The sequence below is a fragment of the Stegostoma tigrinum genome, chromosome 23 (assembly GCF_030684315.1).
Source record: "Stegostoma tigrinum isolate sSteTig4 chromosome 23, sSteTig4.hap1, whole genome shotgun sequence".
Lineage (NCBI taxonomy): Eukaryota > Metazoa > Chordata > Chondrichthyes > Orectolobiformes > Stegostomatidae > Stegostoma > Stegostoma tigrinum.
The window spans coordinates 1,353,791-1,376,549 of record NC_081376.1 but is presented as its reverse complement, the minus strand read 5'-3'; the positions used below and the strand labels follow the sequence as shown (position 1 = coordinate 1,376,549).

Genomic DNA, 22,759 nt, shown 5'->3' with positions numbered 1-22,759 from the left:
GGTATCGTGCTGTGCGGCTTTGTCTGCAGGTTTCCTTCACACATCAAAAGTTTGCCAAAACTATGGGCCAAGAAGTGGCATATCGAATTTCATTTAGATAACTGAGAGGTACTGGATTTGGAAAGGCACATCAGGCAGGACTGCTACTCTTAGCAGTAATGTTTCCGAGGAGTGTTGCTAGGCAAAGAGACCTTGCAGTGCACATTCATTGATCCTTGAAGGTGTCATCACAGGTTGATGGTGCTGTAAAGGCAGCTTACGGTGTTCTAGATAATGAAGGGTGAAGCTGGATGAACACAGCAGGCCAAGCAGCATTTCAGGAGCACAAAGATACAGTGTTCTAGGTTTTAGTGGTAGAGGGATTGAGTTCCAGAGCCGTGATGTCATGCTGCAACTGTACAAAACACTAGTGCGGCCTCACTTGGAATATTGCGTGCAGTTCTGGTCGCCTCATTACAGGGAGGATGTGGAAGCATTGGACAAGGTGCAGAGGAGATTTACTAGGATGTTGCCTGGTCTGGAGCGAAGGCCTTATGAAGAAAGGCTGAGGAACTTGGGTCTGTTCTCATTGGAGAGAAGGAGGCTGAGGGGATTTAATAGAGACATCAAGGATGACCAGAGGATTAGATAAGGTGGACAGTGAGAGTCTTTTTCCTCGAGGGTGTGGAATGCCCTGCCTGCCAATGTAGTTAACTCAGCCACATTAGGGGCATTTAAACATTCCTTGGATAAGCATGTAGATGATGATGATGATGATGATGGGATAGTGCAGGGGAATGGGCTTAGATTAGCTCACAGGTCAGCACAACATCAAGGGCCAAAGGACCCGTTCTGCGCTGTTCGATAACTGTGCTTCCCCAATGCATCAGTTATCAGACAATGCAAGGGAATACATGATGAATGTGACCCTGGGAAACATGGACACCAAGATCAGTGTGATCCTCCATGTCTACTAATCCTTTAAAGAGGTCAGCTAGATCTAGTTAAAAGGAGGCATAATGGATATTTGCCTTTATTTGCCAAAACATAAGAGTTCATTACCTTAAAACTCATCTCCCAACTCAGTAAGGCACCAGAGTAGTAAAGGACCATGGGGCTGTTCTCTGAAACAGATGCCTGATGATCCTCTATCTAAACCTGTCACCTATTTTCCAAGGGTCTGTATCCCTCTGCTCCCTGCCATTTCATGTATCTGTCTACATACATTTTAAATGATGCTATCATGCCCGCCTCTACCACCTCTGCTGGCAACTGTCCAGGCAACCACCACCCTCTGCATAAAGAACTTTCCACGCATACCTCCCTTAAAAACTTTTCCCCTCTCACCTTGACATCATGACGTCGAGTAATCAAGTCCCCCACTCTGGGGAAAAAGCTTTTTCCCATCCACCCTGTCTATACCCCTCATGATTTTGTAGACCTCAATCAGGTTCCCCCTTCAACCTGTCTTTTTAATGTAAATAATCCTAATCTACTCAACCTCTCTTCATAGCCAGTGCCCTCCATACCTGGCAACATCCTGGGTGAACCTCCTCTGCACCCTCTCCAAAGCACCCATATCCTTTTGGTAGTGTGGCGACCAGAACTGCCTACAGTATCCAAATGTGGTCGGACCAAAGTCTGATACAACTGTAACATGACCTGCCAACTCTTGTACTCAATGCCCTGTCCAATGAATGAAAACATGCCATCTGCCTTAGTGACCACTATTGACCTGCATTGCCACCTTCAGGGTACAATGGACCTGAACACTCAGATCACTGTACATCAATTTTCCCCAGGACTTTTCCATTTACTGTATAGTTCACTCTTGAATTAGATCTTCCAAAATGCATCAGGTCGCATTTGCCTGGATTGAACTCCATCTGCTATTTTTCCACCCAACTCTCCAATCTATCTATACTCTGCTGCATTCTCCAACAGTCCCCTTCACTATCTACTACTCCACCAATCCTAGTGTCATCTACAAACTTGCCAATCAGGTCATTTATACCTTCCTCCAGATCACTTATGTATATAACAAACAAGTGGTCCCAACACGGATCCCTGTCGAACACAACTGGTCACAGTTCTCCATTTTGAGAAACTTCCTTCCACTACAACTGTCTCCTGTTGCCCACCCAGTTCTCTATCCATCTAGCTCGTACACCCTGGACTCTATGTGACTTCACTTTCTCCATCAGCCTACCATGGGAAATCTTATCAAATGCCTTACTGAAGTCCATGTATCTGACATCTACAACTAACAACTTTTCAATTCCTTTCAGAAAGTGACACTCGTGCTGCTGGTGTCGGTCTGCATTGCAAACTAGCCATCAAAATCAACCCCAACTGGAACTGTATAAAACATTAATTCAGCCACAGCTGGAATGTTGCTGTTCACAAATCCATGTTTTAGTTGAGATGTAACTGCATTGGAGGTGGTGGTGAGGAGATTTAGATTCCCTACAGTGTGGAAACAGGCCGTTCAGCCCAACAAATCTACACCGCCCCTTGAAGCATCCCACCCAGACCCATTCCCCTATAACTCACACACCCCTGAACACACTGGCAATTTAGCATGGCCGATCCACCTAGCCTGCGCATCTTTGGACTGTGGGAGGAAACTAGAGCACCTGGAGGAAACACATGCAGACACAGGGAGAATGTGCAAACTCACACACAAGGCTGGAATCGAACCCAGGTCCCTGGCACTGAGAGGCGACAGTGCGAAGCACTAAACCAGCATGCAGCCCCAGGATTTACCAGGATTGGTGAGTTTCAGTTATGAAGCCAGATTGCATAGACTACGGTGGTTGCCCTTGGAACAGAAGGGACTGAGGAGAGACATGATTAGCACATACGTTCTATGTTCTCTGCTCTATGTTACAATTGACAGGCAGAGTCAGTAGACAAAATGGAACTTTGTCCTGTTGGTAAAGTAATCAATGACCAGGGGCACAGATTTAAGTTAAGAGGCAGGCAGTTTAATATGGATGAGAATGAAATATTTTTCACTGGGAGGTTGGTGGGAATCTGAAACTAATTGCCTTAAGGGTGGCAGAAGCAGAAATCCTAAATATTTTACGAAAACTTAAGACGTGCATTCATGATGCCCAGGTTACAGCCAAGTGCTGTAAGATGGGATTTGAATAGTTAGGCTTTTTTGACCAGTACCAACTTGACAGGCTATAAAGTATTCATTTTCAGTGCTCTAGACTAGCTCTTAAATCAACATTTAAGTATTCACACACTTGAAAAATTAATTAATATTATGAGCGAAGTAAATCATCTCACTTCTGTATGTTATATTTTTCCACCTTTTCACCAACTCATAGCCTGAGATTCCTTGTGGCCTACATCCCCTCAGTTTACATTCTAACCTGCTTCAAATCGTCAGCAAATTTGATTTATAGGTGGTCTCTTCAAGACATTAATGTAGATTAGTTTCTTTTGAAAGGCGGCCAAGGATCTTACAAATACCTTTTGTAAATTCTAGCAAACTGCTTCTGCTATTCCCCTTGATCATTTTTAAAAGTGGCAAACCCAAAAAACAGACTGACTCAAATGCATTGTTGGAACTTCCTTAGGAAGGCCATCTTCTAGAAGTCTGAAAGACAATGTACAAAACAAAAGAGCAGGTGGCCCTTTTAAGTCTTTTACATAGTGGATCAATGACTAAACGACAGCTCTCAAAACTCATGATATAACCTTGACTATTGTAACAATGCATTTTCAGATCCATATAGTAGATTCTGTAGCCTCTTTTTACAATGAGTACAGAAAACATTACAGATGACACCTAAAAATGCATACAAATGTTTGTGTTCAAGTCATTAGAGCTTAGATAATCTAGTCACTGGCATTTCAGATAGAATGCACATTAAAATAAAAGTTCCACAGGAAGCAGCAAAACATCACCCAATCACATGCAGGAAGAACAGCACAAGGACATCTTTCTACATTAAATACACTATTATAAATACAAGCTGTGCTGACAGTGATTATAAATGGCATGTATCAAATTGGTTTTATGTTTGTTAATACTGCCCTTATGTTGGAAATAGAACTGAGATGGTGTAAAAATGCAGCTTTGATCAAACACTTTTACTGCATAAAGTTTTTTTTATTGGCAACCTTCAAAAATTCCAGGACATACTGTATATGGTTCTTTTGAGGCAAACTTACTCTTACTAGTGCTTAGCCAAACATTCATTGAATGCAGGAATTGCATGGGTATAAATATTTCAGTGATACAGGTACAAATGCAGAACCAAAGGCAATAAATGTACAGGTATTCCATGTTCCAATAACTGTAGCATAACATGGTTCAAGTCCATCAAAACTAACAATGCAGAGTATATATCCGCATATCATCTTAGCTTGGAGGCTACTTTAATTTAAAAAAAGTACAATTAATTCAAATTTCCTACTGAACAGAAAACAGAAAACTAAATTATGAAAGCTCAGAAAGCATTTTGTTCCTTTGCACCAAAAACAAATTAATATATTGTATCCTTAAGATGTTATCAGCTGCCTACAGAATCACAAGTCTAAGCTCCAGAAATTGCCTAGATATGCCTCAGCATTAATACTACTGCAGTCCAGATTGCAAATGCAATGTGGTTATCTGCACCCAAATAATTTCATTTACATCTCCTCCCATCACATAAATGCAATTTTCTAAACTAAAATATATGCTTTTAAGCCTTTTATTTCAGCTTATTTGTTGCCATTTACTTTAGTATTTTAAGAACAGAAACAAAAAAAAACTGGACCTCCAAGTTTTGTGCTCAAACAGTATTTGTTCAAGACAATATTAATCAGTTCTGAATCCAAGGTACGCTAATAATGAATATTCAGAGGTATGTTTAGTTCTTTAAATATTTGTTCCACTGACTTGGGCATTCAATTCATTTCTGCATCACTTGGTACTTAATCCAAATACAAACAGATAATATCAGAATAAAACAATAGTAATCAGTGATGATTGTTAATTGTTGTGACTTAATGTGGTGCCATTTTATTACTGGTGATGTTCAGTGACTCAGACCACGAGTGACGTGGTTACAACTCGTAAGTACACAGATTCAGGTTACTTCAGTAGAATACCTACTACAGTTAAATGCTGCCATAAAAATCTCCCAATGAATGCATAAGACTAACACTCATGAGAAATGTTTTATACACTGTCCACATTGTCAATATTGCACGTTACCTTGTCAACTACACATCTGATGCTCAATTTTTAAAAAATAGAATACAGAATTCTTAGATAGCCCCAAACTTAAAACCATCACGCACCACAATGCAGCATACGTAACCCTTTCAAACAAAGTTGAGTATGTACTCCCAGTCAACAAAAAAAATTAAATCAGTGTATTGTATCACTATGTCATTCAGTGATAAGATCACTAAAGAATATGGTGCATAAACTACCAAATAAATGTCTATTCTCATCCAACCTGAGTGAAATATTGATCACTGAAATACAAGGATAATTTTGTCATTGTTACTTGGGTAGAGCTACCCAGTCAAAAACTGCATTACAATGTAGTTGGTGAATGGGTTTATTTGAAAGTCACTGAAAGACTCAAATGATGGGACAGTGAGTTTCCTCAAGAATGTAATAGCATTTAGACCAGGGAAGCCACAAGTAGTTCTGGCTAAACTGACCTCAGTCAAGCCAGTTAGGAAATGGGTTTCGTGCCTTCAGCAGAATGTGTGAAACAGCTTCTAATTATAATTTAAGTAGTTACCAGAGGGGCAGACATGTAGGCAGCGAATGGAAAAAAGGATTGAACTATGCGGTAACAAGCCCTACTTCAACAGCTCGCTGATGATCATGAACAGTAACCAACTACAGAAGACAAGATAAGGGCCGATGTTCATGGAACATGAACGGGATAGAGAAACAGAAAAGTGGCAATAAAGCGATTGCTAGCAGAAATGGACGTGAACAGATACATGCTGCCTTAAACTTACATTGAAAATCAACCACTGCAGTAAAATCTTTTAGGTGGTAGTAAATGAGTGCCATCATTGATCAAACTCTTCCTGTAACAATACAGACAACTATCAAACTAAGTTGCAAGAAAAATAAAACCATTCCTAACAGCGAACATCAGAAAACAGACAGGTTTCCAGGATGACACACACTGTGCCACTTACTCTAATTTAATTTGCTTAAGCCAAGCTAGCAAGGCTTAATTTCAAAGCTATTGATAAATACAATGAGAGCCACATTGGCATATTTATATTGCCATCCTTTCATCAACATGGTCACTGCTTTTTGTTTTAAATCTGAGCTTCACAACTAACAAAAGACATGAAGTCTTAAAAGGCCCAGGAGCCTAAATATTATTGCCATTTCACAATGCAACTTACAATAATGGAACCAAAATTAATTCACTGCTTTGGTGGCATGACCTGCTGCTATTTAAATATAGAGAAATGTCATTGTGTAGGGCAGCTCGTGAACGACCAATTTAAACAGGAAAAAATTGGATTATAGCAATGCAATATCCTGCATTGAACTAATTTCTAAATATATATATATATATGTTACATTAATTATAGGGTCAATTTCAATTATATTCACTTCGTTTTGATGTCCAATTTTGTTAATACAAAACTTTTGCACAGATTTGATGCTTCAACAGCCAATTTCAAATGCAACATCCTGGAAATAAGGACTTACTTTGTCAAGTGCCTCCTTCAGTCTGATGTTTGCAAAATGATGTAGAAAGTAGTTTCAAAAACGTTCAAAAAAATGTGAAACAATACATCACCTTTTCTTTCCACTGTAGTATAGCAGCAGGTTTAGATACTGTAATAATACTTCGCTAACACACACAAATCACTTCCTTCCTCTCAGCTACGTACTATACTACATTTCTCCCAAGTTTCCCTTTAAAAGCAACACATGCCTGTAAATAGCAACACCATCTACATGCACCATTACTCTATATGGTCGAGTAAGTCTTTCCTCGGATCTGGAATATTCAGCTTGATTATTAACTGATAATCCGGCTCACAGACTGGAGAGTAGGAAACTCATCATCCTCAAAATGTGAAGTCTTGTGGGTGGCAAAGTCTTTCTGAGTCAGCACCTGTTGGCATGTGGGACACACATGGCAGTCAAAGTCTGAGTTCATGGTCGTTTGCCATGCATTTTTCTTGTTCTTTTTTGACTTGTTTGAGCCTTGCTTGTCTCTCAAGTCCTTATGAGCGGAAAGAAGTTCCTGCTGTTTGGCTGTATCCGGCAGCAAAACCAACAGTTCATTGAATATTTTCAAGAAATTTTCTCCCAGAAGTTCTCTGCAACTCCTATAATAGTCTGCAGCAGAAATCTGACCCTATGAATGCAAGAGAGAGAGTGATGTAAAAATGGAAGTAAATCATAGTTCACCAGATATTTAATAATTTAAGAGCAATCTACAGACCATTGGTCTGAGCAGAAAAGTCGTCTTCGGAATCAAATTATCAAACTGACAGACTGGTGCAAGCAACTATTTTAGTGCAGAGTCAAAGGAGTTAAAAAAAGGACAACAATACAAAACATTTCTACCAGGTTCCTATCATAAGGTTAGTAATTGTATTGGTGCAACAGTGCCTCTGAAATAGTACTCCGGGAAGTGTCATTTTTGATTTGCTTGCATTTCAATTGAAAATTGGAAAATTTCCGTATTATTCCTGACCCAAAACTAGAAGACTCATCCATTGCTCAAACTGAACATCCGTAATGTGCAAAGAGGAAAAGACATTTAAAAAAAATACTGAGGTAGCTTGGACATAAAACAAATTACACCCAACAGCTTTAAAAATGAAAACTGGTCATTTGTTATAACTTCATATTTTCATGGACTTCGCTTTTCTAACAATTAATCTCCTTTAGGAAGTATTAGATTGGTACTTACTTCTCTGAGAGGCCATATTCTAGTATAAATGTGTGTATACAGGATTAACATTTGATGTAATCTCATATGATTAATGTTTGGGCTCCCTCTCTATGGAGAGTTTAAGCATTTATACTGTACATAAAAATAATAACATTTTTAAATTTTTAATTCCAAAGCTAGTTTAGTTTCATCTATCAGTCTGCATTTTTGTTGATCTGTGTTGTTGAGGTGTAGATTATGAGATCCATGTCTGTTTTATTAAAATGTTATCAACACGTTCCGAAACCATTGGCCTATGAAGTTAACATCCATTGTTTTGCAGGGAACTGTACCGTTTCTGAGGATCCTCTTAACAATAATGGTTATCTGGGGTAAATTACCATTAAAGGCAGGATGTGTTACTAAGGGTCGATAAGCATCTTGAGCTTTCCTTCACAATTTGTAAAAAGAAATGAGATTGATTGTTTTAATGAAGGTTGTGGCTACCCAGAGGAAAATGTAGGTTTATTGTATGGAGAAGTCAAATGGGATACTTGCCTTAATAATCAAAGCTTCGAATACAATAGCAAGGATGTTACGATAACTCAGTACAAGATGCGTAGCTAATGTTTTTCTACTGTTCAAGAAGGGAAGTAGGGACAATGCAAGAAACTATAGACCGGGGAGTCTCACATTGGTCGTTGGGAAGCTGTTGGAGAGAATTCTTAAGAATAGGATTTAAGTGCATTTGGAAAAGCATGGCATAATTAGGGACAGTCAGCAGGGCTTTGTGAAGCGCAAGTCATGTCTTACAAACTTGGTTGAATTTTTTGAGGAGGTGACAAAAGTATTTGATGAGGGTAGAGTGGTGATATTGTTTACATGGATTTTAGTAAGACTTTCGACAAGGTTCCTCACAGTAGGCTCATCCAGAAGATTAAGATATGTGGGATCTATGGTGACTTGACTGTGTGGATTCAGAATTGGCTTGCCCATAGAAGGGAGGGAGTAGTGGTGAAAGGGTGTTTTTCAGGCTGGAGATCCGTGACTAGTGGTGCTCCAAAGGGATCTGTACAGGGACCTCTGCCGGTTATGATATATATAGATGACTTGGATGAAAATGTAGATGGGCCATTTCATAAGTTTGCAGACGATACAAGGATTGGTGGAAGTGTGGATGGTGTAAAAGGTTGTCAAATGATACAGCGGGACATAGATCAGATGCAGATATGGGTGAGGAGGCGGCAGATGGAGTTTAATGCGGTAAGTGTGAGGTGCTGCACTTTGGGAGATCAAATGTTAAAGAAAAATACACAATTAATGGCAGGACCCCAAACAGCATTGATATACAGAGGGATCTTGAATTCAAGTCCATAGTTCCCTGAAAGTAGCTTGTGTGATAAAGAAAGTGCATGGCATGCTTGCTTTTCTTATTCAGAGACTTAAATACAAGAATCAGGATGTCATGTTGCAGCTGTATAATACTTTGGTTAGGCCACTCAGCGTATTGCATTCAATCCTGGTTGCCACATTACAGGAAGGATGTGGATGGTTTGGACAGGGTGCAGAGGGTGCTTACCAGAATGTTGCCTGGATTAGAGGATATGAGCTGTAAGGAGAGGCTAGAAAAACCCATGTTGTTTTCTCTTGAGCCGCAGAAGCTGATAGAAGGCTACAAAATTACCAGGTGCACAGATAAGGATGACAGTCAGAATCTTTTTCCCAGAATTGAAATGTCCAGGGGAGCATGCATTTAAGGTGAGAGGGGGATAGTTCAAAGGAGATGCGAGAGGCAAGTTTTTTTTTTTTACACAGAGTTGTAGGAATCTGGAAAGGATGGTGATGGACCAGATACAATAGGGGCATTTAGGAGACATTCAGATAAGCACATGAATATGCAAAGCATGGTGGGATATGGAAGGGCAGGCAGAGGGATTAGTTTAATATGGCTTCATTTTCAGCATAGCATTGTGGGCCAAAAGCCTGTTTCAGTGTTGTGTTGTTCTATGTTCTATGTTAGTTTGGCCACAGGTGGGATACTGTTTGCAATTCTGGGCGCCACAATATGGCATGGATGTGATTGCACTACAAAGGTCACAGAAGGGATTCATCAGGTTGTTGCATAGGCTGAAGCGATTCAGCTACAAGAAGATTCCAGATTATTTGAGGCTGTTTCTTTAGAGTAGAGAGGGCTGAAGGTGGTACCTGATGAAGGTGCACAAAGTTATGAGGACCATAGACAGGGAAGGTTAGAAGCAACTTTCCCCATTGTAGAGGGGTCAATAGCCAGGCAGCAGGAGGTTTAGAGGGGATTTGAGGCGAAAGTTTGTAACCCAGAGGGCAGTGGATATCTGGAATCACTGACTAAAGGGATATAGAAGTAAGACCCATCAAGACATTAAGGAATATTTAGATTAGCACTTCAAACATCATAATATACAAGGCTATGGGAAAAGTTCTGGAAAATGGGATTGGAAAAGATAGATGCTCGACGACTGACGTGGTTACAGTAGGCCTTTTCCAAAATCTTTTCCCATGCTGTAAAAACTGTATGATTCTTTGATCTGGACTTGATGGACCAAATGAGCTTGTTTCGTGCCAGAATGACTCCACAATGCCAGTTACCTGATCTCAGCCGGTGATCTTTCAGCTGCAGATCATTGAGGAGAAAAATCAATCCATGTTTTCTTCCCTAAATTCTATGCAGTAATCCTTGAGACAGAGCATGAAACATTATGATGGAATGGGATTCAGTTTACTTATATGGAGTGTCAAGACTTGGATGGGATTGAAGACCTCTTGGAAATAGGTCCAGAGGGGGGCCAATATCAATGGATCCAAACAGCAGATCCACCATCAAGAGCAGTTGGAAGAACTGGCAATAAAATGTAAAAATAAATTGCGTGTTGGCGAACAAATTCAATTCAATTATTCCATTCAATGGGTGGAGCTCCTGACCTCCCTGCAGAAATGATCTCTTTTTTAACAAATCCAACAGGAATGAACATGTACTAAGTGGAAGGAAATCCTGCTCCTAAACATCAGAAAAAAACTACATTACACAATCATTAATCCTAATCACAGTCAATCACTTTTAAACTTCCCCTTTGAGGGAAAATTTCAATCTGGGCACACTTCACGGATTTGTTGTGGTGCAGAAGGCGGCAATTGGCCCAGTGTGTTTGCAATGTTTCCGAATGTTTTAACTTAATTCCAAAAATGTATCACTCTACATTTGTTTGGATTAAAGTCCATCTGCCATTTCACTACCCAAGTCTCCAGCCTACCCACATCCTGCTATATCCTCTGACAATCCTCCCCACTATCCTTAGCTCCCCCAGTCTTTGTGTTGTTCACAAATTTACTAACCAGGCCATCTACTATCTCTGTCAAATTATTTATTTATTATAAACAATACTGGTCCCAGCAGTGATTCCTGTGAAACACCATTGGTCACGGATCTCCAGTCATAAAGACACCCTTCCACCTCTTCTCTCTACCTTCTTTGACTGAGCCAGTTCTGTATCATCTTATCAGCTCACTGCAGATCCCATGTGACTTCACCTTTTGTGTCAGCCTGCCATGAGGGACTTTGTGAAAGATCTCGCTAAAGTCCAAACAGACAACGTCAAACATCTTTGTCGCTTCCTCAAAAACATCAACCAAACTTGTGAGACACGACCTTCCCCACACAAAGCCATGCTGCCTAACAGTAAAAAGTTCATATTTTTTCCAAATATGAATAAATCCTACCCTTAAGAATCTTCTCCAATAATTTATCTACTGTTGATGTAAGGCACACCTGGATTATCCCTGTTACCCTTTCTAAACAAAGGAACATTGTGGCTATTCTCCAGTCCTCTAGGACTTTTCCTGTGAATAAAGAGGATGCAAAGATTTCATTTAAGGCCCCAGCAATTCCTCACCTGCCTCACTCAGCATTCTAGAATAGATCAGGTCCTTGGGACCTGTCTACCTTAATGCTTTTCAAAACACCCAACATATTGACAAGCACTAGAATATCAACAAATCACTCCCAAGACTCCCATTCACCATATCCTTCTTTTTCGTGAATATCGATGCAAAGTATTCATTAAGGACCCCACACACTTCTTTTGGCTTCACATTTAAATTCCTGCCTTTGACCTTGAGTGGACCTATCATTTCCCCAGCTACCCGCTTGCTCATTATATGTGAATAAAATGCCTAATCCTGTTTGACAGACATTCCATGACCCCTTTTAGCCCTCCTAATTCCTTTCGTTCTTTCTTACTATCTTTTTATTCTTCAAGGTCTCTGCCTGTCTTCAGTTTCCTAAACCTTATGTATGCCTCCTTTTCCTGTTGACTAAACCCTCAATTTCTCTTGTCATCAAAGGTTCCCAAATTTTGCCATCCTTATCCTTCATTTTCACAAGAATATTTTGGTCCTGAACTCTTATCAACTGGCCTTTAAAAGATTCTCACATGCCAGATGTGGATTTACCTCAAACAGTCGCCAACACAGCTACCTCTCTGCTCATCTACACTAAGAAACTTACCATTAGCCCAGTACTTTGCCTTCCGATTACTCCTACCAAGGTGCATCACCTCACACTTGTCCGCATTGGACTCCATTTGCCACCTCTCAGCCCAGCTCTGTAGCTTATCGATGTCTCTCTGAAACCTACAGCATCCTTCGTCACTGTCCACAACACCGCCTATCTTAGTGTCGTCTGCAAATTTACTAACCCATCATTCTACACCGTCATCCAGGTCACTTATAAAAATGACAAACAGCAGTGTACCCAACACCGACCCTTGCGGTACACCACTAGTACAGTTCTGGTCATCGCATTATAAGAAGGATGTGGAAGCTTTGGAAAGGGTGCAGAGGAGATTTACTAGGATGTTGCTTGGTATGGAGGGTAGGTCTTACGAGGAAAGGCTGAGGGACTTGAGGCTGTTTTCATTAGAGAGAAGAAGGTTGAGAGGTGACTTAATTGAAACATATAAAATAATCAGAGGGTTAGATAGGGTGGATAGGGAGAGCCTTTTTTCTAGGATGGTGACGGTGAGCACAAGGGGGCATAGCTTTAAATTGAGGGGTGAAAGATATAGGACAGATGTCAGAGGTAGTTTCTTTACTCAGAGTAGTAAGGGTATGGAACGCTTTGCCTGCTACGGTAGTAGATTCGTCAACTTTAGGTACATTTAAGCCGTCATTGAATAAGCATATGGACGTACATGGAATAGTGTAGGTTAGATGGGCTTGAGATTGGTATGACAGGTCGGCACAACATCGAGGGCCGAAGGGCCTGTACTGTGCTGTAACGTTCTACGTTCTATGTTCAGTTAATTCCCAGTAAATGGCTCAAAACACGTTAGTCTATTTTCATGAAACAATAAAAATCCAGTTAGCAAAAAAAAAGTTATGCTGCCACACCTTTCACGAATAGGAAGAACCTGGAAAAGAATGCCCTCCTCCATCATTATTTCACCTTTGCTAATGCATCTTACCTGTCTGAAGTGCCCAGACTGCGTCTTGAATTTGTTGAATTTTGTTTCATCGTTGTGCAAAATTGTATTTATTGACTGAATTAGTTCAACATTCCTCTGCTTAAAGTTCTCAGGAAGGAGGTAAATGTTTGAAGATCTACATTGAAACAAATTAAGAACTATTTTGTGAAAACCGATCAAATAGAAGAGCCACTTCTAGTTTCATCTTTCCAGTGCTGTGCTTCCCCATGATCACGCCCAAAACATTAGATATCAGTTTAGCATTATAGTATGCTATTACCAATACATGGGTGAAGGCCACATGAGCAGATCACAAACATTAATGCAAATCATTTTCTATTTTAATTCCTTCCACCACGAGAATCAGCCCTTGAACTGGGATTACAATTTAAATCAGATTACAAGCTCCAATGGAACTAGTGATTAAACAATGGAAAAAACATCTCAAAATTTTATCAAATAGATGTGGAAAAACTAGGAGTTACATCTTGTATTTAGTACAAGAACACATACAAAACATTTTATAATAGTGAACTGTGGGTCCACTTGCACTGCTTGTGCCAACACTACCACTAAGTAGCCCTGAAGCACCCTAGAAATAGCGCAACACCAAGTTCTACAATCACTAAACAACCAGTTTCAGATCTTCAAAATCTCTACGTTACGAAATGACAGATCTGAATCTCCAGTAAAATCTTACTACGAAATGAGAGAATAAGCAGGCACCACAAAACATCAGTCTGGACTTGAATTCAGGATTTTGGATGCCATTGGCAGAAGCATTTCTCCTGACATTAACTCCACAGATATTCAGGATCAATGCGTAGACAAGTTATTCAACAGTGGAAAGCATCACAGCTAATTCCAAATCTACTCTTAAAAAGCCTCTCATTTCCAGACAGATAAAGAGCTGAGTGTTAACATGTCAGCAAACAGAAATGAGATATGAATATTCTCCATTAGATCTGCTCACACTCCAACAGAAACAAAAGATTAAATCAGGGATATCTGTAATAGGTCAGTCCTATATTGAGCAATGAATTTACAACCTGAACCAGAAATACAAAATTAAAAAAATAGGAACTGGAGTTGGCCATTGTACCCCTTGAGCCTGCTCCACCATTCAACAGGATCACGGCCGATCTGACACACTATACATCCACTTTACTGTATTTTTCCATAACCCTCGATTCTCCTGATCTAGAATCAATTTAGTTCAGCCTTAAATATACACAAGGACTCTGCCCCACCAACCCACTGGGAGAAAAAAAAATCATGTCTTAAATTGGCACCACTTAATTTTGAGACTGTCCTCTGGTTCAATACTATCCCATGAGAAAAAACATCCTCTCAGCAATTACTCTGTCAAGCCCCTTAAGAATCTAATATGTTTCAATGAGATCACCTCTCATTTTCTAAACTAACGAGTAGAGTCCCAACCCATTTCACCTTTGCTAAAAAGACCATCCCTCCATTCCAGGGATCATCCTAGTGAACTCTCTGAACTGCCTAATTTTTTTCCAAAATAAGGGGACCAAAGTTGCTGAGTACTCCAGATGTGGTTGCACCTTCTACAGTTACAGAGCAAACATTCCATTCATCTTCCTGATTCCTAGCTGCACTTGTGCACTACCTTTCTGTTTCTTGCTCACGTTAACCATGTTTCATTGTGTTGCAGATTTCCTGGTTTTCCTCCATGTAAATGATACTGTACTTCTGTTTTCTTATCTATATGAACTGCGCATTCCTCTCAACCGGTCTTTTCATCTATTTTTGTGTCACCTGCAACTAAACCTACATTACACTTCCTTCCTTCCTCCAGTTCATTCATATATATTGTAAACAACTGTGGTCCTAGCACTGATCCCTGTGGAACTCCACTGGCCACAGGTTACCAACTAAAAAAATCCCTTACTGTTTTCTGCCCATTAGCTAATTCTCTATCCATGCTAACATAGTACCTCCAACACCATGAACTGGTGACTTAACCTTTTGGGGTATTTTAGTGAATGCCTTTTGGAAGTCCAAATACAACATTAACTGGTTGAAGCTTCCTCAAAAGAACTCTAATAAATTAGTCAAACAAGATTTCCTTTTATGAAACCATGTTGACTCTGCATGCTAGGATTTTGATTTTCCAAAATGTTCTATTACAGCAAACTTTGTTTTAACCAACACCTTATCAACCAGCCCATTAGATTAGATTCTCTACAGTGTGGAAACAGGCCCTTCGGCCCAACAAGTCCACACCACCCCTTGAAGAATCCCACCCAGACCCATTCCCCTATAACCCACTCACCCCGAACACTATGGGCAATCTAGAATGGCCAATCCACCTAACCTGCTCATCTTTGGACTGTGGGAGGAAACCGGAGCATCCGGAGGAAACCCACGCAGACACAGGGAGAATGTGCAAACTCCACACAGACAGTCGCCCTAGGCTGGAATTGAACCCAGGTCCCTGGCACTGAGGCTGCCGTGCTAACCACTGAGCCACCGTGCCGCCCGTTTGATAAACCTGCAAAAATCATATACAATAAATTTCTTGTATTCGAAGTATTATCATGATCTTCTTAATGGGAGACCAGGCAGTTCAGAATAAGCATGAGAAGTACTCTGCTAGTAGGTTTTATTTAAGGCAAAGTTTACATTATTATTTAAGTGATTTATATTGCAAAAAGTGTAATAGTTGAATGTATAACCCCAAAATATTAGATTACTTAATATGTTTTTACAGTGATTGATGCAGACCTCTTGATCAACCATTTCATTCCTGGTCCCATGGGTGCCAGTTAATAAAATGCTTGTTACACTTCCTTAACAATTAATTCCAATACTTTTCCATCAACATGTGTTAAGCTAATTGGCATCTAGGTACACACATTATGCCTCACTGAGCATCACAGCGCATATTTAGGTGCCACATTGGCAACTTTCCTCTGGTACTTCTCTTCAGGATCTGAAATATTTTAGGAATTTAAAACCACCGTATCCACAATCATTGCAGCTACTGCTTTTAGGATCCTAAGATGCAAGCCCATCAGAGCCAGGGGATGTGTTTGCTTTGGCCCCAGTAGTTTGTCTGATACTACTTTTTTTTAGTAATGGTAATTAAATCCTTCTCTGTATTCTTCAGAATTATTGGAATGTTCAAAGTACCTCCCACCATGGATGGGTTGGGGAGACTGTCTGGGTTTTCAATCGAGGGAAACACACGAGTCTTCACAGTTAAAAAACAATTCCAGTGGGCCCATTAGATTTCCACTCTAGATTTACAACTTATTTTTAAAACATGGCTTTGAACAAAGTCTCTCTCAATACTGATGAGTGGACATCATACTTAAAATACAGCTGGGCAGATCTTTTGTGATGACAATGCACCTGGCTTCCATTCAATATCTTTTATCACGCAGACAACAACGGAGATCAGGAATGCACCAACTGCTTCTGAAATCCAAATGCAGGCTGTGCCCTATTTTGCAGTAAACCATAGAACATAGAAAAGTACAGCACAGTAAAGGCCCTTCAGTCCACAATGGTGTGCCGTGGAATATTCCTAATCCAAAAATAAATTAGCCTAACCTACATTCCCCTCAATTCACTGCTGTCCATGTGTATGGCCAGCAGTCACTTAAATGTCACTAATGACTCCACTTCCACGACTACCACTGGTGAACTATTCCATGCGCTCAACTCTCTGGGTGAAGAACCTCCCTCTGACGCCTCCTCTATACCTTCCTCCTAACACCTTAAAACTATGACCCCTCGTGGCAGTCCATCCTTCCCTGGGGAAAAGTCTCTGGCTATTGACTCTATCCATACCTCTCATTACCTTGTACACCTTGATCAGGTCACCTCTTCCTCCTCCTCTCCAGAGAGAAAAGTCCGAGCTCAGTCAACCTCTCCTCGTAAGACAAGCCCTCCAGTCCAGGCAGCATTCTGGTAAACCTCATTTGCACCATCTCCAAAGCCTCCACATCTTTCCTATAATAGGGCGACCAGAACTGGACACAATATTCCAAGTGTGGTCTCACCAGGGTTTTGTAGAGCTGCGGCATAACCTCGTGGCTCTTAAACTCGATCCCCATGTTAATGAAAGCCAAAACACCATCTGCTTTCTTAACAACCTTATCCACCTGGGTGGCAACTTCGACGGAGCTATGCACTTGGACACCAAGATCCCGCTGTTCCTCCACACTGCCACGAATCCTGCCTTTAATCCTATATTCAGCATTTAAGTTTGACCTTCCAAAACGCATCACTTCGCATTTATCCAGGTTGAACTCAAACCAGGACCCAAGATGATATCATCAACAACTTATATAATGTCTTTCACATAATGAGACACTTCACAAAAACACTGCTAAAGAACATTACTAAAGGACCGCATGGTGGTGTGCACCAGGGCCCTGCGTTCGACTCTAGCCTTGGGTGACTGCAAATTCTCCACAGGCACACTCGCCCCGTGTCTGCGTGGGTTTCTTTTGGGTGCTGCAGTTTCCTTTCACATTGCAAAAATGTGCAGGTTAGGTAGACTGGCTATCGTAAATGCATGGATGTGAAGATAGGTTGGGGGTTGGGGCTGGGATGCTCCTTGGAGGGTCAGTACAGACTCTATGGGCAAAATAGCCTCTTTCTGCACTACAGGGATTCTAAGAAGAGTTTCTATTCCATAAACAAAGTATAAAGACAAAAACACATCAGAAGGTATTAGATCAGGTGGTCAAAAGCTTGGTCAAACATGGTAAATGGTAGTACCTTGGGTATACAGAAGATGTCAGGACCTTTAGGAGCATTGATATACTAACAGATCTTGGGCTGCAAGTCCATAGCTTCCTAAAAATAGCAATACAAGTGAATATGGTGATAAAGGCAGCATACTTGCCTTCAACTGGTTGGGGTACAGAGTATAAAATTTGACAAGTCTCGCTGCAGCTATACAAAACTTCAGATGGGTTATACTTGGAGCATTGTGTGAAGTTCTGGTTGCCACATTAAAGGAAAGATGTGGAAGCCTGACAGGGTGAAAAAGTGGTTGACCAGGGTGTTGCCTGGATTGGAGTGTACTAGCTATAAGGAGAGACTGGACAGACATGGTTAGACTGTCAGATACTGAGGTGGTGGTGGTGGTGGGGGGGCGGTGCCCTGGTAGACACATACAAATTATGCCAGACATGGACAGGGTGGACAGTTAGAGTCTCTTTCCCAGGATAGAACTATCAAATATTAAGAGGCATAGTTTTAAAGTGAGAGGGGTAAGTTTAAGATGTACAAGTTAAGTCCTTTTTCAAGGGGGTGGCAGGTGCCTGGACCACTCTGCCAGGGAGGTGGTACAAACAGATACAACAGAAATGTTTAAGCAGCATTTAGACAGCCATAAACAGGTAGGGAATTGACAGACATTAATCCCCTCTGCCTGGTCCTGGTCAATTTAAAATGACATCATGGTCAGATATGGTGTGCTGAAGGCCACATTCTTGTGCTTTAATGTTTTGCATTTTGATAGCAAGGGAGAGGCACAGAGTTGTGGGAGAGTATTCCAGAGTATAATGCCAAAGAAATAGAGGCAGCTGCCAAAAATTGACTGACTCAAGTCAGCTTTTTCTGAGAGAAGCACATACACGAAGGGTTGACAGCTATGGTAGGTATTGAAAACAAAGAGCTGGGGCTTAAATGGATTTGCAAACAAGCATACAAATTTTAACATCAAGGCACTGCTTGACAACGAACCAAGGTGACTACGGGGCGATAAGAGAATGCAACTTAGTACAAGCTCAGACACAGTTTTGGATAACCTCAAATTTCTGGACCAAGAGCAGATCAGCTGAAATAATCTGAATGATGGCATGAATGTGGTTAAACGTTCACAGGGTCAAATGTTATACCAAAATTACAAACAGAGGATTGTTCCCTGACTGATCATATTGAGGGGGAAGCGGGGGTGTTGGTGGAATGAAGTTTAGTGGGATTAAAAAAAAGTCTTCAATCTCCTTTGCGTTTAACACAATTTCTGCTCATCTAGTATGGGATCAAATTCATTGCAACTCCTTATACTTAAAGGAAAGGTTACACGTGTGCAAACAGTCACTACTTCAGCAGTTTTCCAGTTGGCACAATTACCACCATAATGTCGCAACAAATTCCAATTCTTGCATAACCTGGCTCACCTGTTTTACAGCTCACAGGACTCCTAATCCACAGGTTGTTAGTCAGTGTCCAAAGACACACACTGGGTTACCACTTTTCTAATTCATTGAATATTTATCATAGCCATAACTCAGGAGCAGAAGCCAGGCCATTCAGCCCATTAAATCTGTTTCAATCAATCATGACTGATAAGTTTCATAACCCCACTCTCCGGCGTTCTCCCCATAACCGTTGTTCTCTTCAAGAATTATTAACCTATCTCAGTCTCAAATATATTCAATGACCTGGCCTCCACAGCCTTCTGAGACAATGAATTCCATCGATTCACCATCTGGCTGAAGAAGTTTCTCACTATCTCTGATCTAAAGGTTCTTCCCTTTAATCCAAGGCTGGGCCCTTGGGTCCTAATCTCTTCTGCTAATGGAAACATCTTCCCAACATCCACTCTGTCCAGGCCGTTTAGTATTCTGTAAGTTTTAATTAGATCCCCACTCATCATTCTAAATTAAATCCAGTAAAGACCCAGAGTCCTCCAACATTTCTCATATGAAACCTTTCATTCATGGAATTATTCTCAACCTCCTCTGGACCTGCCCCAGGGCCAGTATATCGTTCCTGAGGTACGGAGCCCAAAATTGCTCACAATATTCTAAATGTGGTCTGACCAGAGCCTTACTCAGTCTCAGAAACACATCACTGCTTTTATACTTTTTTCTTCAAAATAAATGCCAACATCTAGGGGAGGCACAGTGGCTTAGTGGTTAGCACTGCAGCCTCACAGCACCAGGGACCCAGCTTCGATTCCAACCTCGGGCAACTGTGTGTGGAGTTTGCACATTCGCCGTGTCCGCGTAGGTTTTCTCCGTGTGCACCAGTTTCATATCACAGTCCAAAAGATGTGTAGGCTAGGTGGATTGACCATGCTAAATTGCCCGTAGTGTTCAGGGATGTGTGGGTTATAGGGGGATGGGTCTGGGTGGAATGCTTCAAAGGGCGGTGTGGACTTGTTGGGCCGAAGGGCCTGCTCCCACACTGTAGGGAATCTAATTGCATTTGCCCTCCTGACTAGTTACTCAACCTGCAAGTTAACCATAGAAAATCCTAGGCCATGACTCCCAAGTCCTTTTGCACTTATTTCTGGATTTTCTCTCCATTTAGAAAATAGTCTATGTCTCTAATCTTCCTACAAAAATGCATGAACTCACTTTCCTATGTTGTATTCTATCTTCAACTCTTCGCCCACTCTCCTCACCTGTCTAAGCCCTTTTGCAGCCTCTGCACCTCCACAGTACTACCTACCCCTCCATCTATTTTTGTATCATCTGCTAACTTCGTCAGAATGCCCACAGTCCCTCCATCTAGATCATTAAATGTATAAAGTGAAAGACTGTAGTCCCAGCACTGCCCCTTGCAGAACTTCACTAGTCACCAGCTGCCATCCTGAGAAGTACCCTTTTAAACCCCTCTCTCTGCCAGACAGCCAATCTTCTATCGATGCTACTACCTTGCCTCAAATACCGTAGGCTCTTCTTACTCGGCAGCCTCCTGTATGGCACCTTGTCAAAGGCCTTTTTGAAGTCCAAGTAGATAACATCCAACAAGCAGGTTAGACAAAGCTCATCAGGCATGAACCCACCCCACCTATGAAACCATGCTGACTTTGCCCATCCAAAGGCAGTTTCTCTCAGTGACAAAGAAATCCATGACCACTTGAGATTGCTGCAAAATGGGAGTCAAGGGGACAGGGGTTTAGACGGCCTTGGATACCATTTGCATTCCAGCACAGAATGAGCACTTGAATAGGACAGGTCACTTTTCAAATAGGTCAGATCAGGCAATGTATGACTACATACATTACATGCTATATCCTTTTAAGTCCTGCAGACATTAAGGAATGATAAGGAACAGGCAGATGATTAAATCACGATTTTAATGGGGATTACAGTAAAAGTCAGGGGATGGATGTGATCAAGTAAATCAGGAGCTGAAGAGTGTGGTAAATACAGACAAGAATACAGAATTGAAAACTGCAGTTTAGGTCAATCATGGGATAGTTTATCCCAGGGATGGATACAGCAGAAAGCAGGATTAGAAAATAGAAGACTGAAGATGGTGGTTTGATTTGATTGGCAGAGGCAGAGAGGTGGTGGTAGCTGGTTGGGTGGATAAAGAGGGGAAAAAGGGTTTGTCAAAATTTTAGAAAATAGTTACACAGGAGTCTGCTGTCAAGGGCACAGATAGGAGATTCTGCGATAATAAGCGTGAATGTAGAATAGTATGTTGCTTTCCTGGTGCCAGGAGTAAGGAAGTCTCAAAATGTTTAATACATATTGTTATTGGGGAGCGTGTGAAACTGGAAATTATGATACACATTGGTAGGAATTACATAGTTAAGGAAAAGATTAAGGCTTTGCAGAACAAATATGAGGGGGTTAGGTCGAAGATTTTAAGAAAAACAGAACTTCAAAAAGTAGTAATCTCTGACTCACTACCATTGCCAAGCTCGAATGAGGGAAAGAACAAAAAAGGATAAGAGGATATAAATCAATGGCTGAGGAGGTGGTATAAAATGTTCAGAGATTCAGGATCTTGGGCCATTGGGACCACTTCTGGGGCAGAAAGACCTGTTTAAAAAGGATGGGTTTTACCCATACTGCAAACGGACCATATCTTAGCAGGAAGATTTCTTAATTCTGTTAAAGGAGACTAAGCTAATTTTCCAGGGTAGGGTGGAGACAACAATTTTATTTAGCAGAGTAATTAGAAAAATAGATGAGGAAGGTGGATGAAATCAGGGCATGTTTGGGAAAATGGGATTGGGACATCTATGCTGTGACAAAAACTTGGCAAATCCTGCCAAGCTGATTTTACAAGCGGGAAGGGTCCCTTAAGATCAAAGAGGTCATCTTTGTGTTGAAGCTCAAGAGGCAGGAGAGATGTTAAATGAAGACTTCATGTCCGTTTTTGCTGTAAAGAAAGAAGTGGAGGCTGAAAAAACACAGGGAAACAAATACTGATGTTCAGAAAATATCTCAAATTATAGAACAGGAAATCCTCTCGGTCTGAGATAAGATATGGTTGGAGAAATTGCGAAAATCTGATCTAGTGTATCCCAGGATGTTGTGAAGTTAGGGAGGAAATTACAGGTCTTGCAGAAATATTTGCACTATAAACTACAGAGCATAGAACCCCAAAAGTGTGGAGGCAGGCCATTCAGCCCACACTGACACCTCCAAAGAGCATCCCACCCAGCCT

The 22,759-nt window shown here is 41.0% G+C and overlaps 1 protein-coding gene across 1 annotated transcript in view; it reads right to left on the bottom strand.

The window, feature by feature from the left end:
• Positions 1-4,084: 4,084 nt before the first annotated feature.
• The window catches only part of znf598 (zinc finger protein 598), a 56,967-nt gene continuing 38,292 nt past the window's right edge, over positions 4,085-22,759 (bottom strand). The window contains exons 11-12 of the mRNA XM_048552296.2: positions 13,358-13,493; positions 4,085-7,337 (exon numbers count right to left, since the gene is read on the bottom strand). Of these exons, the coding sequence (XP_048408253.1) occupies positions 6,996-7,337; positions 13,358-13,493 (478 nt within the window). The 3' untranslated portion in view covers positions 4,085-6,995. The remainder of the gene's footprint in view (positions 7,338-13,357; positions 13,494-22,759) is intronic.